The 18,121-nt window shown below is 44.6% G+C and overlaps 1 protein-coding gene and 1 long non-coding RNA gene across 2 annotated transcripts; one reads left to right on the top strand and one right to left on the bottom strand.

Moving 5' to 3' along the window:
• Positions 1-158: 158 nt before the first annotated feature.
• LOC144584070 (uncharacterized) lies at positions 159-17,367 on the bottom strand. Its single transcript, XR_013538095.1, has 2 exons — positions 16,005-17,367; positions 159-4,844 (listed from the first exon to the last, which is right to left on the bottom strand). It is a non-coding gene; the product is annotated as an uncharacterized LOC144584070 (long non-coding RNA).
• On the top strand, positions 6,975-8,836 carry LOC144584013 (GAS2-like protein 2). Its single transcript, XM_078379066.1, is given in 2 exon segments — positions 6,975-8,453; positions 8,456-8,836. Coding segments are annotated over 2 exon segments (1,374 nt in total). The 5' UTR covers positions 6,975-7,460.
• Positions 17,368-18,121: the final 754 nt, after the last annotated feature.

The following is an 18,121-nucleotide window of genomic DNA, read 5'->3' as shown; positions in this document are numbered from 1 at the left end:
ACCCTCTTGTAAATTACAGCCATGCCCCCCCTTGCAATGATGGGTGAAGGAAGCCTGCGGTGGTCTGGGCGGGAAACGGCTCCCCTCCCCAGCTTTCTGAGAGGAGACAGAAACAGGGTGCAGGTAGGGTGAACCAGGGCCAGCCCAAACTCAGTATATTCCATTTCAAACTAAATTTATTCATCATTATGTTCCAGTAGCCACGTTTCCCATATTGCTGCGGTTACTCCTGTTGAGTAACTCATTCATTACACCCCATGTTATTAACTCGGAGCATTGTAGTAGCGGGGGGGGGGGGGGAGAGATAAAAAACATCTAGTTCCCCCTAGTGGCCAATTCTGTTATTGTACCTTGGAATAAAAAAAAACCCCTCAAATTACCACTTAATATTGATGAGAGAATGGCATAAAACCTGAAAAATTGGCATGGAAATGTTTCCAAAAATTCCTTCAAAGAATCAGAGGAAAGCGAGCACAAGGCAGCTCTTCATTTTTGAACCAAACCGAACTCTAGAAGTGGCAAATCTTAGTAGCAACCGCTACTGAACCGAAGGCTGCAAGCTTCTGGATTTTACAGAACGCTTCAATAGGTAGACGTGGGAAAACCACAGAAAGCAGGGGTTGGAGCAGGAAAAATCAAGAACAGATGCTATCGCTAGCCAGTATAACAACCTGGAGGCAAGGATGGGGGATTCCTTGATCAGATCCCTTTAGAAAATCACAAACCTCAGCGACCTTATGGCCTTATAGGTCTTCAGAGGTCAGGGGTCATCCTCAGGACGGACCCCACAGAGCCAAGGAGCCTCTCTCTGCCGTCCACAGGAACTCAGTTCAGCCGAGGGAGGGGCCCACCTGTCGGCCACACCCACCTCCCTCCTCTAGTCCAGGTGGGCACGCTTCTTTCCCAGGGGGCAGGACCAGAGAGCACCCAGGTGTGCACAGCCTGGGGCGGGGCCTAAGCGAAGCCCCGCCCCCAGGACAGGGGGTTCCACCGTTGCTCGGGGTGACCCCCGCTGTCTGAGGCATTCCGCTTGGCAACCTGCCCCTATTGGCCAGCTCTCTGGGGGATTCCGAGGGGACCGTTGCTAGCTGCTCTTTGTCGCCGGACCCTCTTTGCCGTCCAGCTGCTTTTCCACTGAGCTCCTGCTTTTTCTCCTGTTCCTGCTCCTCGTCTTCCTCCGGTTTCTGCTCCTGCCCCTGGTCCCGCTCCTGCCCCTAATCCTGCTCCTCTTCCTTCTCCTCTCCCTGCTCCTGGCCCTCTTTTACCTCCTCCTCCTCCCCCTCGTCCTCCTCCCCTGGCGACTTTGGGGAAGCCTTTCGCCACCATGGCAGATTGGCAGGTGTTGGCATCCCCAACAAAACTTTATTCAGTGGCAGGACCGTCGTGCAGGGGCCACCGGCTCCTGGCACGGCGGAGCATCGTCACATTGGGAGTGTCCCTTGCATTCGCTGGGACACTCCTAGTCTCTTCCATGCTGGTCGGGCTGGGGCCCTGCAGCTTGGCCCTCTCGGTGACCGTGGCCGCTGGCGCCAGCGTGGCCATCGCTGCCGCCCCGGGTCCCGAGGAGCCCTCGCTGGGCCGATTGGGCCGCTGGCCCCACCATCAGGACCAGCCACCAGAAGGCCAGGCAATGCGGATCTGCCCTATTTGTGGGCATCAAGAGCCTTTCTTCCGTCCCCTGCAGATCTGGTAAGGAAGGGCCCTGCAAAAAAGGGAGAGGGTGAGGGAGAAGGCAGCGTCTGTAGTGAGCTTCGCTCCCTATCTTTTTTTCTTTTTTCTTTTTGGTAAATGCTATGCTTTTTTTTTTTAATTTATCTATTTCTAAAGAATGAAAAGACAATTGACCATATTGCAAATATTAAATACAAAACTATCCCCCACATTTCTCCAAATCACATATATACCTTTCCCCATCACCTTTTAAAGAAATATTGACCAACAGTGTCTAAGTCTCTTTTCAAACCACATGTCTCAAAGTCTATTTTATCAGCATATTTTAATAATGGCTTCCAATGTTTCGTGAATTTACTATGGCTTATTTATCCTCTATGTGCTGTAACTTTATTAGTACAGTAATTTTTCCATCAGCAATGTATACCATATTTTACTTGTGAATGCTTGCAGTGAGAGATCTTGGGCTTTCCCCCCAATTTTTAGCTATTTCAGATCTTGCGGTGCCTATAAGATTTGCAACTAATTCTTTATATTGTAGTTTCTCATTTCCCCCTGTGAATAATGAAAATAACAATAATGTTTCATTAATCTCTATTTTTGCTTAGTCAGTGTTTCTATCCATTTAACTACCTCCAGCCAAAAAGTTCCTATTTGGGGGCAAGAGATCCACATATGTTCCAGAGTTCCCTTTTGTCCGCAGTTCCTCCAACATTTATCAGATATATCTTTATTAATTCTATGTAGTTTTGTAGGGGATAGATGCCATTGATGCACTACCTTTAGAACCATTTCTTTTGCACTTGCTGAAATAGATGTATATGGATATTTTTTTCCAGATTCCTGTCCAAATTTCTTCAGGTATATTAATATTTAAATTTGTTTCCCACACTGTTTTAGAACCTCCACCTTTTCCATATTCTTTCTCAATAATGCTTTTATATATTAGGGAGGTTAGTCCTCTCTTTTAATTTTTTTTTATTTTTGTATACAATATTGTTCAAATTCCGTTAATGTTCTTAGATGGCCAGTTTTTTGTTGTAAGTGAGTCCCGAAACTTCTTATTTATTTTATTCGTAGCCAATTGCTTTTTATTTGCTTTATTTTTTCTTCTATTTGCCTGATCATAAGTGGTTCCCCTGAGTCGAATACGTCATTAATTCTATATACAATTTGCTTCCATTCCTTAAATTGTGCATATTTCTCTTTAAAATCTGGGTGATCCATGAGGGGACATAAAGGGGATACTGGGGGGGGGGCAATGTTTTACTATGTTTTCTTCATATCCTTAATGTTTCAGAAATGAATGGGTTCTGTATTTGTTCTCCTTTTCCATTTTTTTTTGTAGTATAAATATACTTATTTGCTATGTCCGTTTTCATTTCACTTTCCATTTTGACCCAATCGGAATTTTTACAAGTCTCGTCAATTTGTATAAGTTTAATAATTGGGTTTATTTGCAAAGCTTCATAATATTTTTGGAGCTGTGGTATCCCTAATCCCCCGTTTTGACCATGTCTATATTTGACACTGTTTATAAATCTTATCTTCTTTCCTTTTCCTGCAATAAAATTTTCTAGCTTTCCTTGCCATAGTTTTACTTTTTTTTATCTGGCTGTAATGGGATATTTTGAAATAGAAATTGAAATTTTGGTAATATATAAGATTTAATCAAAGCAATTCTCCCCAGCATTGATAGATTCAAACTGACCCACTTTGTCATTTTTTTCTTTTGCGAATTTAAATAGATTTTTATAATTTCTGTAGATTAATTGATTAAGATCTTTTGTTACCCATATTCCTAAGTATTTAAAACTGGGGGGCAGCCTTTCACCACCATTCCAGGATGGCAGGTGGTGGCGCCCCCTGCACCAATGTGTTCCTCAGTGGCAGGACCATCGTGCAGGGGCCACCGACTCAAGGGCTATGGCAGTACAGTGGTGCCTTGCTTAACGGGCGCCCCGTTTAATGACGAATCTGCATAGCGATGAAGATTTTGCGATCGCAAAAGCGATCATATTGCGATGTTTTGAATAGGAAAAAATCGCTTTGCGATGATCAGTACCCTGTTTCGTTTACTGATCATCGCATAGCTGATCGGTAGTTGATCGGCAGTTCCAAAATGGCCGCCGGGTAAAAAAAATGGCCGCCCGCTGTGTTTTCGCCCGGATTCCTCGGTTACCGGGCAGCGAAAATGGCCACTGTATGGAGGATTTTCGCTTAAAGGTGAGTTTTAAGCCCATAGGAACACATTGAAGGGATTTCAATGCATTCCTATGGGCTTTTAAAAACCGCATAGCGATAAAATCGCTTTGCAGCGATTTTTGCTGCACGGATTATCGTCGCTATGCGGGGCACCACTGTAGTCCTGAAAAGTGGGGAAGACAGTCTAATTTTAATAAATGTATATATTCCCCCATTCACATTAAAACAACAAATAACCGAAGCCTGGAATTCTCTAGAGATATATGTAGCAAACCTATTAGTAGATCACTCAAAAGCAAAGGTGATACTTCTAGGAGATTTTAATGCACATCTTGGCCCTGATGATGCCAGCCTTGAATTTGAGTACAAGGAGTTTTTTAATGATCCGGATAACTCTTATAAATTTCTCCCTTCCCCAAGGCTTTTTAAAGACTCATCCTCAAAACTTACAGGATTGTATCTGGCCAAAGTAGCCACCAGATTGGATCTGTACCTTTTGAATGGAGTTCACCTATATGTCAGGCCAAGGATCTAGTACTATTGATTATATGCTAGTTTGTGCCTCTCTAATCCCACTCACAACCAGCTTCCAGGTGTTACCCTACTTAGAGAGTGACCATTTCCCCCTACTGCTTCAGGCTAAATTCTCGTTTACAACCCAAATTATGACTGAGCAGCCTTCTTATGAAGGCCCGCAAGTATTAAGTCATAGAGTGAGGTGGTCCGCACAAATTCAATCCAGGTTTAGAGAAATAACAGAGGTCAAAGATCACAGTATTCATAAATGTGAAGAGCGGGATCATAATATACAGATTGACCCCATTAAGATCTATAATAGTTTAATACAGGAATTAAAAATAAATTTACCTGAACCTAAAGACCACCCATTCACAGCCTTTAGGAAGTCCAAACCCTGGTTTCATAAAGATTGTCAAGGAGCAAGAAAAGTCCTTACAGCTTTCCATTACCTGTTTAAAAAAATCAAACAACAAACAAAGATAGGAAATCCAACAGAAGCTTGGGGTTCAAAAAGCAGCATACAAACATCTAATTTATCAAAAGAAAAAAAGAATACACTCATTCCCTATGGGAGGAAATAATTTTAGTTGCAAAACAGAAAAACTCTTCTAAGTTCTGGCGACTGGTTAGGGACAGGAGACAAAATCTCCCCTGCCAAATTGATCCTCCAATTTCCCTTTGTAAAACGGGAAACGGGACCCTCCGGCTTTACTTGCCCTCTGGCTCACTGAGGGTCTTGTTTTCTCCCACAGGTTGCAGCGTTGCCTGGAGGCGCCTCCTCCTCCCTTTGGTTCTCCTGCCCCGATCCCTCCTGCCCCTCTCCCTCCTCCCCCTGCCCCTCCGGCCCCGCTCTGTTCTCCCCGTGCCCGTCAGGCCCCGATCCCTCTTGCCCCAGCCTTTGTTGCCCCGATCCCTCCTGCCCCAGCCTTTTTTGCCCCGATCCCTCCTGCCCCAGCCTTTTTTGCCCCGATCCCTCCTGCCCCCATCTCTCAGGCCTTTTCCAGCGTCTCCAGCCATGCCCCATCTGTTCCTCCAGGTACGGCCTTGGGCAGGGGGGTCAGGGGTGGTCTCCCTCCGCCTGGGCCGTGGGGCAGGTGGAGGCAATGGGTCTCCCGGCGGGTGCCTCCTCGGGCCCTGCCTCGGTGGGTTCCTGTAAGGCTCTGGGCTCCTGGCCCTGTCGTTCCAGAGGGGAGGGCTGTGGGGCGCCCTAGAGGCTTGGCCAGGGAGCTTCCCTGCCTTTGGCCGCCCCACGGGCGAGGGTGGAGGGGGCACGCATGTGTGTTGGTGCCCGAGTGGGAATGGGCCAAGTGGGGGCCCCCACCCCACGCTGGCACACCCCACACTCATTGGGCCCCCTCGTGATCCACGGTCCCAATCCTGGGAGCCTGGAATGGGGGAGGAAGGATCCCATGGACCCAAATGATCGCCATAGGGCGGTCAGTTATCCAGTCAAGTTTCCACTGATAGAACGTGTACACTTCTTTCTCTGACAGCTGAAGAAATGGAGTGGAGCCCGTCCACCGAGGACGAGGAGGCCATGGATTGGGCTCCTTCCATCTATGATGAGGAGGAGCCCATGGATTGGAGCCCCTCGTAAAACAGGTGAGGAAGGGGAGGGGGTCGGAGCGCTCAACCCCGGTTGCGGGGAGCAGAGGGCCAGTGCAACCTCCGAGATCCCTCTGAACCCAGGTGAGCAGAAAATAATTCTAGAACCCAGATTAGAACCCAGCTCTCCAAAGTGGTAGCCCAAGGCTGTAAACACTACTCCACACGAATATCTGGGGGCCAAAAATTGACAGGTTTTTTTTGGATGTGGCACCCTCTGAATGTCAGCAATTGGGAACAACAAGCATGGAAGGCGGTTCATTCTTGGCTTATGAGCTTCTCTGCTGGCTTGACCAGATGGACCTTGAGTTTCATCCTGCACCAGCTGGGGTTCTCTCAACTTAATGTTCAAGATGCATGGAGCCCCTTGGATTGAATCATGGAACTCTAGGGTTGGACAAGATCCAGTTCTCCATCGGATCCAACGTCTGACTGCTGCGGGACATCCAGAAGGTTAAAACATCTTGGAGAGGTTGGTTGCAAACTCTTCAATGGAGGAGGGTCGACCACCTTGCACGGCAGCCCATTCCACTATCAACCAGCTTCTACTGCCAGGAATTTCCTCCTAATGTTTAGTCCAAATCTCCCTTCTTGTCAGTTGAAATCATTGGTTCCTGTCCTGCTCTCGGGAGCAGCTTGCTCCCTCCAGATATTTAAAGATGACTATGTCTGCATCTCTACATCTTCTCTTCCCTTGACTGGTCCTCATAAGGCTAGTTTTACTCCTTCAAATCATCCTCTTCTGAACATGTTCCACCTAGTCGACAGCCTTCGCAAGTATGGTAATCCCTTACTCAACCAGAGCTACCGGTTTAAGTCTTCCCAAAAGAGATGTCCCAAGGTCAAAGATGCTGTGCTTTCATGGGGCAAGTGATGACTCCATGTCAAGTCAGCAAGCCTAAAATCATAGAATAATTGAATTGGAAAAGTCCTATGAGGCCATCGAGTCCAACCCCCCTGCTCATGTGATGGGACATCAAAACCCCAAATAAATTCAATCCTGATCATTGCAAGAAAGCTTTCTGTCCTATCAGGGACCCTGGGTTAAATCCACCTTCTCAATTCTGGTGCCTTTATGTTGGACTACAGCTCCCATTAACCATGCTGGCTGTGTGGATAATGGGAGTGGCATTCCAATAGGCCCAGATGGCACCAGGCTGGGGAAGAACAGGTTTGTGTAAACCGAGGCTGTTGTTCTGCGGGATTTGTTGTGTGTTTGTGTTTTCATGCTCACTTCTTCTTTCCGTTTCAGGGGGAAGGAACAGTAGTCGACTCCCTTGAGGAGGTCTTCAGCTGCCGACGACAGGCCCGGATCCAAGCAGACCTTCTTGACACAGAGTAGAAGAGGGATGTTCTGTGGGTCCTTCTCCTCCGAGCAGAATGGAAACGTGGAGAACCACTTGCTCGGCTCAAAAGGCGTCCCAGAGCTACGACCTGGGAGAACGGCAAGGAGTACCCAGATGACGGCTGCTTCTCAGATTGAAAAAACAGAGGAGGCCACGTCCCCTGGAACTCCTGGCCAAAAGGTCGGGGCATCTCTGGCCTCTGGATTCCAGCAGATGCTAAAGCTCCGTCCATCGACTCCAACTCATTCTAATGTTCAGCAGACTCGGGAGGTCCCAACCAGTGGCCACAGCTCAGTGGCCCATCAAGAAGGGGTTCCTACTGAGGGACTGAAAAAGGCCCCCAAAGCAGGGAGATCTTTTTCCCCAGTGAAACAGATGCACTCTGTTCAAAAAGAGGAGAGCAGTGCAAAGGGTTCAGCCAAGGTCAGGCTGACGTTCTCCAGGCCTCCCACCCCCAGCAAAAGCTACGAAACGAGAAATGGAGGGGGCCTTATGACCCAAGTTGGGGTGCTCAAGGGTGGGGCTAGTCCTCAGAAGGAAGAGGGAAAGGCAAGCAATGGATTTCCTGAGAGATCCTGGGTTGGACTCAACCAGGTAAACCTAGAACATCAAAGGAAGAATGTCCAGACAAACCTTGATCAAAGAGGTGCTCCGCATAGCCCTTGTGAGAATGATCAAAGCGGCCATGGAGATATCAAGGAGCCTCCAGTAGAGAAGGAACGTGTCTACACTCCATTGCCTATCAACATGGCTGAAGAACAGGCTCTGTATAGGAGTCTGGAGGAAGAAATCATGGCCAACATCAAGGAGTTGGAAGACGGCGAGGATGAGAACCACATTTCCAAAGAGAGCCAGTTGAGAGGGTTTAGAATGGACCGTGACTCACGAAGAGGCACGGCTGCCTTAGACTGTAATGACCGAAGGTTGTCTACACCATCCCTCCCCTTTTGGTCAAACGCCACAAAGGTCTTGGATTACAGGGAAGGTGTCCCTCGGAGTGGTGTCTATGTCCCTGAAAGCGAGACAAAATGGCACCCTGCAGGATCATGCTATGAGGCTGTCATTCGAGAGCTCTCCATGGCCCTCCACCAGGACCACGTGGGGAGGGTGGAAAATCCATGCCAAAAAAGGTTCTGGAAAGAGACCCTCCTCGTGAGGAGAAGCAAGGGTCCCCCCAAACAGGAGAGGACAAGCCCTCTCCTTCGATGGATGAAGGCGAACCAAATGGTGATGCCACCCAAGCCACGTTGAGTACGGCCACCAGTTCCGCAGAGAGTTTTGCCACTCTAGAAAGCGTGGAACTGCTCCCAAGTAAACCCAGGCGGTCGCTGAAGAAACCAGAGCGCGTTCCGTCCATTTACAAGCTCAAGCTGCGTCCTAAGATTCGACCACGCAGAGACCACCGGCCAGAGAAGAAGCCTTCAAAGATCCCTACCCCGGTGGCCGACAGGCAATCTCCGAAGGACCTCCAGCCTCAAAAGCCAGCCTAAACCTCCCCCCAAGAGCCTGGCTAAGCCGAGAGAAAAGGAAACTTTGAACTCTAGCACTGAAGGGCAAAATGAGGTCTCTTCCACACACTGTGAGGAGAGGACCACGGCCGAGAAGGAAGCTGGAGTGTCAGACGACGAGGAATCCTGGGTGTGACGGTTCCAGAAATGATGTTCTTCATGGTCTTTGAACATGAATGGTGCTTCCTGACTGTGGGGGACCCCCAGGTGTTCCTGGACTGCAACTCCTAGAAGCCTCCCTCCTTAGCTGGGCTGGCCAGGATTTCTGGGCATTGTAGTCCAAGAACATCTGGAGAAGAAAGCTTTCGGGAGCACTACTCTAAAGCCATCAACCTCAGCCTCTATGAAAAGGATCTGTTCCAGATATTATTTGCATTGTGTGTTTGCTGGTTTGTGCTAACTCGTGATGTGTTGTATCCAGGGTCGGGGCAGCTTATGGGGCTGGAATGGAAGGGTGCCTCAGCCCCAAATTTCAGGGTGTGTGTGTCTCAGTCTCAAATTGCAGTGGGGGGGGGTAGTGCGCCTGAAATTCTGCAGTATGGGAGTTAAGGAGACACCTTCTCCTTAAACGTCTTCATCTGCTTGATCCCCTGGGGGAAACTGGTCACGAGTCCTTGGCCTGTAATCATGAGGTCTAGAAACCTTTTCAGAAATTAAACCTCAAGTTCTCAAGGTTCCATGTGAGTTATCGGAAGTGTCTCTGCTCTACGTAAGGATACCGGTTTGACAGCACTTTAACGGTGACAGAGGTGCGGCGTTTCCAGGGTACACCAGGGGGCGCTATTGGTAGACAAACTTCCCTAAGATGAACACAGCAGGCCACTTGTAGTGTTGTCAGAAGTATAACTTGTATTATTTACAGTAATTTTCATATATACACAGCTTTACTCTTGGTCATACAGTCCTCGGTCATACACAGCAGTCCAGCAGATATTACTTATAGAATTGCATTCAACAATTTCTTCAGGTTGCCAAAACCTGTCAATCTCCTCCAAATTGTAGAATCAATTCTTCGTTTTACATATATGTACATTCTTAAATTGTTTTCTATACATTCCAGAATATTTACATTCATATATATTTCATTTCAATCCCAACATACAACAAGCTTTCTCATGCTTCGTTGGCCCCAATACCTTGGTTAAACAATCAGCTTTGTTCTTTTCAGTTTCACAGTATATTAGCTCTATCAATCCATTTTCAATGCTTTGTTTCACATTCTGGTATCTAATATCTGTGTGTTTAGATCTACTTTTCACATTAGGTGAATTCGCCATCTGAATGACCGCTTGATTGTCTTCAAAAGCTATTATTGGGCTTTGTATATGTATTCCCAGATCTTGTGCCAATTGCTTATAGTACACAAGGTCTGTACAGAGTTCTGACAATGCAGCATACTCAGATTCAGCACAGGACAAAGATATAAATTTTTGCCTAGCTGTTTTCCAGTTCACCAGACTACCTCCTAAATGTACTGTCATGCCTGAAGTGGATCTTCTGGTTATCACATCACTTCCGTAATTAGCATCAGCATAAGCAGTTATGGAAAGTTCTCCCTCTGGTTCTAAATGTAGCTCTTTGTCTTGTGTCTCCTTTAAGTATCACAACACTCTTTTAGCAGATTGCCAATGTCTTTCATTGGGTTTGCATACATTCCTTGAAAGTAAATTTACAGCAATGGAGATATCTGGCCTTGACCATCTGCTAAGATATAGTAAACTACCAATTAAAGATCTGTATAAGTCTATATCACACTCAGGACCAGTGATATTCTCTTTCTCATATTCAACATTCATTGGTGTTGGTGCACCTTTACAGTCTTTCATTTTATATTGTTTTAATATTTTATTTCTTTGAGTTATTTTAAATCCTTTTTCATTTCTTTCAGTTTCTACTCCTAAATAGTTGCTGATTTCTCCTAAATCTCTCAATTTATAATTTCTCTTTAACATTTGAATTATTTCCTCAGCATCTTTCTTACTTTTTGCAAATATAGCCAAATCATCCACAAATACAAGTATTATTGCTTGTGTCTTCTCTTTTATAAATAGACAAGGGTCTGCTTTTCCTTGTATAAAACCATTACTTTTTAAAGTTTTGGTTAAATGTTGGTTCCACTCATGGCCACTTTGCCTGAGACCATACAAACTTTTTCTGAGTATCCAACATTTTCCTTTCTTTTCAATACTTGGTGGTGTTTCCATGTAAACTGTATGCTGCAGGTCAGCATATAAATAAGCTGTTTCTATATCTACATGCTTGGTTACTAGATTGTGTTTAGCTGCATAGGTTAGTACAAATCTTAGTGTTTCTGGTCTTAGTGCTGGAGCAAAGACCTGATCATAATCATTTGATGTTTGTGCATATCCCTTTGCTACTAACCTCGCTCTATATCTCATGCTACCATCGGCATCTACCTTTCTTTTAAATACCCACCTGCATCCTATTATTTTACAGTTTTCAGGTTGTTTCACTTCCTCATATACCTTCAACTGTTTTAAGGAATTTAATTCTTTCTCTATTGCCTCTTTCCATTTTATTTGCTCTTTTTCAGGCATATGGCAAATATCCTCATATGTTTCTGGTTCAGATACATTAAGACAATAATATGTCTCTGGTTTATACCTATCTGGAGTCCTTCTTTCCCTGGTAGATCTCCTAGGTAATTTACTCTCCTCCTCAAGAGTTTCCCTTTCCTCTGAGGTTGATGGAATTTCTGCATCTTGCTGTAATTCAACAGGTTCAGTTTCTCTTTTTATTTCTTGTTCTGGCTGAGATTCTCTCTCATCTCCACTATCATCACTATTCTCCTGTTCTTCTGGTAATTGAATTATTGTCTCAGGAGGTTCACTTATTTTTTCCCAGTTACTGTGCTCGTTAAATGAGGCACTGCTACTGATAACAACTTTGTTTAAATTTGGCAATCCGAACCTAAATGCTCTCCTGTTCTGTTGATAGCCTAAGAAATACATCAATTTGGCTTTCCTGTCTCCCTTTCTCCTTGTCTCTTTGGGAATGTGTACCCATGCAGGAGATCCAAAAACATGCAAAAATTTTAAATTGGGTTTCCTCCCTGTCCATATTGTGTTCGGAATGTTGTTTACTCCACTGTGCCAAAGAATATTAAGATAAAAAATTAGCACAAAGTATCGCCTCACCCCAAAATTTTTCCGATAGTGTACTCCCCTTAATCATCGCCTCAGCCATGTTCTGCAGAGTTTGGCCCCTTCTTTCAATAAATGCATTTTGAGTTGGTGTGTAAGGAGCAGATTTCCTATGAGTAATGCCATTTTTACTCAATATAGCCTGAAATTTGGCATTGGTAAATTCAGTTCCATTGTCTGTTTGTATCTGTTTTACTTTCCTGCCAGTCTTACGTTCAACAAATTTAAGCCATTTTTCAAATTCTACATGCACTGAACTTTTGTCTTTCATCAAGTAGCAGAATCCAAATCTGGACTTCTGATCTTGAATAGAAAGAATTATCTCGCTCCTCCTAATGATGCACGCTTCGGTCCTATTACATCCATGGATACAAGATCTAAAATATTTTTGACTTGTACATTACTGTGTTTCATTATGGGAGCTCTCTTACTCTTAGCTAACTGACATGCTTGGCAGTTCACATATTCATCACACTGCCTTAAATTTACTCCTACTGAGTTCTCAATTGTTTTTCTCAGAGTTTTATAATTTGCATGTCCTAATCTCTGATGCCATAAATGAATGCAATCCCTATGTGGACATTTGTTCTCATATACATTGTTAGCTTTAGTACAGTTCAGCCTATATAAATTATTCCTAACATAGCAATTCAATTTTTCATTGTTCTTGCCTGTTATTATGCATCTGTTTTCATAGAAAGTGCAGATAAATCCATTCTTTGTTAATGAACTAACAGACAGTAAGTTATGTTTGAGTTTAGGGACATATAAAACTTCTATTGGTTGAGTTAAACAAGGCAATTTAACTTTACCTCTTCCCACAATTTTAGCATTTATACCATCAGCTAAACATACTTGCTGATTAAATACTGGCTGGTAATTAAATATTAGCTTTTTGTCCTTACTCATGTTGGCTGTTGCTCCAGAATCAACAATCCATTCTTCTTGGTGGTCAGAGTTATAAATAGCCTCAGTCAGGTTTAGTGCGTCTCTCTCGTGTCTTGGTTGTTTTCTTTTTCCTTTCTTAAATTTACAATTTTTTATCAGATGTTTTCTCGAGCCACAGGAAAAACAACGCTTCCCAGGATGAATGTTTGCAGCTGTATCTACCTCCTCCTCACTTTCATTCGGTTTGTCACGTTGATTAGTGAGTTTGGAGTCGCGTAGTTGCCTGTTATCTTTTCGCTTTTGCTCTTCTTCCAAAAGTTTGCTTGTTATATTAAGCACTGTCAGTTCTGCTTGAGGAAGAATTTCTAAATTGGTTACTAGCTGGTCATATGATTCATCTAATGAAGACAGAATAATAAATGCTTCCTGTATTTCTGTAAATGTAATATTTTTCTCCCTTAAGTCCATTAGCATTGTCTTCATTATTTCTAAATGTTGAAGCATACTCTCACCAGCTTTCAGTCTAGTACGAAAGAGTTTTCTGGCAATTTGTATTTGGCTTCCAATGCTATCTCTTACGAAGAGTCTCCTTAAATCCTCCCATGCCTGTTTCGCTGAATTTTGTCCTCTAAGGTGAATAAGAAGACGATCTTCTAGAGTTAGCCCAATTATAGCCAGTGCCTTAGTGTTTTGTTTCTGTTTTCTTTCATTTAGCACTGCCGGGGGATTCTCTACAATGTCGCACAATGCTTCCTTTTGTAATAGTAATTGGACCTTTTGCTGCCAAGTTGAATAATTTTCTCCATTCAACTTCTTAATGCTCAGTCCAGACATAAGCATTTCATTGGCCATTTTTACAGACTGTTGCCAAAGCTGTTAATACTTACTTCTTCTGTTTGCACACTACTTGGCTCTCTCTCAGGTCAGCAATTTCTTCAATAGCTTCCTGGATACACACCTGGACGCAGTCCTGGGCCCATAACCATTGACAGAGGTGCGGCGTTTCCAGGGTACACCAGGGGGCGCTATTGGTAGACAAACTTCCCTGAGATGAACACAGCAGACCACTTGTAGTGTTGTCAGAAGTATAACTTGTATTATTTACAGTAATTTTCATATATACACAGCTTTACTCTTGGTCATACAGTCCTCGGTCATACACAGCAGTCCAGCAGTTACAATGGATAAATCACAGGTACAGTCCTTTGGTAAATAGTCCAGAGTTTGTTACCAGTTTGAGTAGTCCTGAAGCCACAAGTTCCTCTCCCAGTAAGCACGGAGATAGGCTTCTCTCAGGATCTTCTCCAGCAACAGCAATTCTTCCAATACAGCAATTTTCTTCAGCACTCCGACACAGCATATATCACCAACAACCAACCCCACAACCAACAAAGTGTGAATGCTAGCTCTCCTAGCTTTATTCTAGGTTTCACCAATCATGTTGGTCTTTACTCAGCTGTATTCATCAGCTCAGCTGTATTGCCTTTAGTTACACATCTCTTTGTAGCTCTGATCCTGATATTACTTATAGAATTGCATTCAACAATTTCTTCAGGTTGCCAAAACCTGTCAAACGGTCCTATGGAGTCCTAGGGTTCGTAGGTTGGTGGCAGCCTTAAGATTCTTTGCCAATAGCCTTCTCATAGGAAGCTAGCAGAACCCTTGAAGTTGGACCCATGACAGTCAAGGCGGGACCAAGGTGCTCTTTACATATATAGTGCAGATGCAACGTCTTCTTTCTTTGGTGCTGTTGATTCCTAAATCTGCATTTTGTAGCAACAACAAAAGGTTGCCCAGATAGTTGTATATTTGTTGATTATTTTCTTTGCCTGTTATGACGATTCAGATAATTTTTTTTCATGTTTGTATGTGGGGAAGATCTTCTGTATATGGAATAAACACTTTTTATATTGCAAGTATTTTTTAAAAATCTCCTGATGACATCTTGGGATGGGTGAAAGGGTTGTTACAGAGGTGAGGTATATAGCATGTTCTGGATTTGGTCTTGGGATTTATACCCTCACAAAGAAATAATCATGGCATACTTATCCGGGACTATTGTTTGTTTATTGCTTCTTTATTTAAAATATTTACACCCTGCCTTTGTCCTCAAGAGGGCTCAAGGCAACTTATGTGTTAGAAGAAACAATATGAAGCTAAAAAAGGACAAACTCTTACAATGCAGCAGGACCCCTATATCCACTGGGGATTGGTTTCAATCCCCACCCGCCCCATGGATGCTGAAAATGACGGGTGATACCGTTTCCCTAAAATTCGACCTAACCTGAAAATAAGCCCCAGTATGATTTTTCAGGATGCTCGTAATATAAGCCCTACCCCCCCAAAAATAAGCCCCGGTTAAGTGGAAACCCCCACCCTCCACCCTTGTGCAGCAACCAGAAGAAGATGACAAGACTGCATTGGAATCAATGTAGATGATTGTACATGAAAAAAAAAACTTCCCCTGAAAATAAACCCTAATGCGTTTTTTGGAGCAGAAATTAATATAAGACCCTGACTTATTTTCGGGGAAACACGGTAGTGAATGCTACACATAGCATGGTAAAAGGGAAAAAAATGAGAAAGTATTTTCACCATGTCTTACCAGAACCGGCCACCCGAGGGAGCCAGAGACCATACTATGTATACTTAAACAAAACAATACATAACATGGTCTCTGGCTGCCTCTGGTGGCCAGTTCTGGTAAATACATCATGGAAATCCCTTTTTCTCGATTTTTTTCTTTTAATATTTTAGATTTTAGATTCTACATTTTTTTCTTTCGCTTTTTTCAGACCGCAGATAAGTGAAACTGTGAATACCGATCCCATGGTTACAGTCCTACTGTATTTAAAATGTCTGTACCATGCCTTTCTCCTCAAGAGTACCCGAGGTGGCTTGTGAAGCTAGGGAAGAAAGGGAAGGGAAAAGAAAATTAAAGAACGTGTATCTTAGGTAGCAGTGATTATTCAGTTCTTTCACTTTTCCCGACAGATCCTCAAAATGGCTAGTGGAGAATGGTCTTAGCCCTCCTTAAAGCCTTAGTAGCTGGTGTGTCCTGGGGAGAAGATCTAGGCCTCCATTCATCTGTTGCTCACCTTCTCCTTTTGTGTCAGCAGTTTCATCATCATCATCATCTTAGAACTGCAGAGCTGGAAGGGATGCTATGGATCGAGTCCAGCTCCTGTGAAGGAGGCATAATGGGGAATCAAACTCTCAACCTTCAGGCTCCATAGCCAGATGGCTAAGCCACTAAGCTACCCATTTGATGTCCATTTCCTCACTGCAAAACACAGGATATATAAGGCTTATAAACCCCACTAATGGTGAACTGGATGTGAAGAATCTATAAGGGTATTATTCTACCCTGTTTAACCAGTAGCTCATTGACCTGCTTTGGAGATACCTTAGAATTTGGTCCTCTTTTACCCATTTGTCCAAAGGCAGTGCACCTTCCTATTATAGACAATCTGTCATTAGAAGAAATAATTCCTTAATGGTTGAAAGCATCTGAGTGCACAGCAAATGCTTTGCTCACCATGGCCCGTCCTTCTGACTGATCCCCAGGGGAATAACAACAGTTTGAGATCTACCTCCTGCCCCTCCTTCATGCATCGATTCGCAAGGACATAAAACAACAGGGAGAAAGGGTGCCCCCCCCCTTTGCTTTTCCAGATGTAGGACTGAAGATTTTCTCTCCAGGCAGCAAGCTTTCATGTCTTCAGTGTCAGCTGTCAGCTCTAATACCTTCACCGTTTCCTTTAATCTGTGCTGAAATGTGACTCTGAAAGGGGTAACTTTGAAAGCTCTCCTCTTATCCTCTGTGAGTCACTGCCAGGCCCGATCCTGCTCTGCAGAAGACGGCGCTGGGATGACTCTGGAGGGAAAAGGGCCAGATGGAAGCAGAGACAGGGGAAGACGCGTGGATCGTGTTTGGATGGATTGAGGCTGGGGCGAGGAGTCGGATTAGCGTTGGGTTTGTTGTTGTGGTTACAGTTCGGGGGGGGTGTCAGGGTTTGGCTTCGCATCAAATTCTTTGCCAACCTGTTAGGGAGAACTGTGTACAAACCACACATCGGGGGGTGGGGCAATTTAACGGGACGTATTCCAATCACGCAAACCTTAAGAGATGAAGAAGCGGGAATGGTTCCAGGGGGTGTGAACCCCAAAGCAAGAACCCCACACAGGAAGCCCAGAGCAAAATTAATCAGTCACTTTTATTCGGAATCACCAGAAAATAATTCATCTATGATACTGTCGATTTTAAGGATGCTGCCCAGGTCAACAGGATTCCCCCCCCCCCCGCAACTCTCCTTTGGGCGCATCGTCCCATTTTCTTTGATCTGCTACTGACCTCTGGCGATCACGCCAGGAAATTCCACACCTGCTTCCCTTCCGAGCCAGTCTTCAATTCCTGATCGAATGCTCTCTCCTTTGTGACTCGCTTTGTGATGGACGGCTCTTTCACCACCAATTTCAAATATCCCTCAAATGGGATATTTGAGGAGTGGTTTGTACGCATTCCTCTCCCCCAGTATCTCCTCCGTGCCTGAGCAAGGATTAAAACCCAAGTCTCCTGAGAGGCCACTACTCTACCCACTACACCACATGGGGAGTCACACAGTAAACAGAAAACGCTGCCCGCTTTGGACGGCCACATGTTGCATGCAGGTTGTGGGGTTTGCTCGTTGTGCATCTCCCGGAGTTCTGTGAATTTGGCAGGTATATAAATTAATTAAATAACAACTATTTGAAATAGTGACCAGAATCCTATCGGTCATCTCCACTGCCTTTACTGTAAAACCATAGCAGCAAATGTCTGGATAGCTCCCTGGTGTAGGCATCTGGCTGCAGAACCAGAGGTTGGGAGTTCGATTCCCCCACTGGGCTTTCCTTGGCGGGGGCTGGACTGGATGACCCCACAGGGTCCCTTCCAGCTCTGCAGGTCTAAGATGAGGATGACAGTTCCTAGTTCATGGTGCCTGTTTTTCCTCTTGGCACCGGAGTTGTGTGCGTCTTGGTGTATAGAAAGCAACACTGGCAACATAGCAAATCCCCACCATTGCATCCCCCACATGTGCATCATCTTTCCAAGGGAGTCAAGGATGAACATAGGATGAACTTTGGTGCTGATGGAACCACCTCTTAAGTCAGGAGAGGAACAAGGTGGCTGCTTTCATGATTAGCAGACCAGTGAGAAATGGGTCTTCCCTTT

This window comes from Pogona vitticeps, chromosome 7 (genome assembly GCF_051106095.1).
Source record: "Pogona vitticeps strain Pit_001003342236 chromosome 7, PviZW2.1, whole genome shotgun sequence".
NCBI lineage: Eukaryota > Metazoa > Chordata > Lepidosauria > Squamata > Agamidae > Pogona > Pogona vitticeps.
Note: the sequence above shows the minus strand (reverse complement) of the source record. Positions and strands in the feature narration are given on the sequence as shown.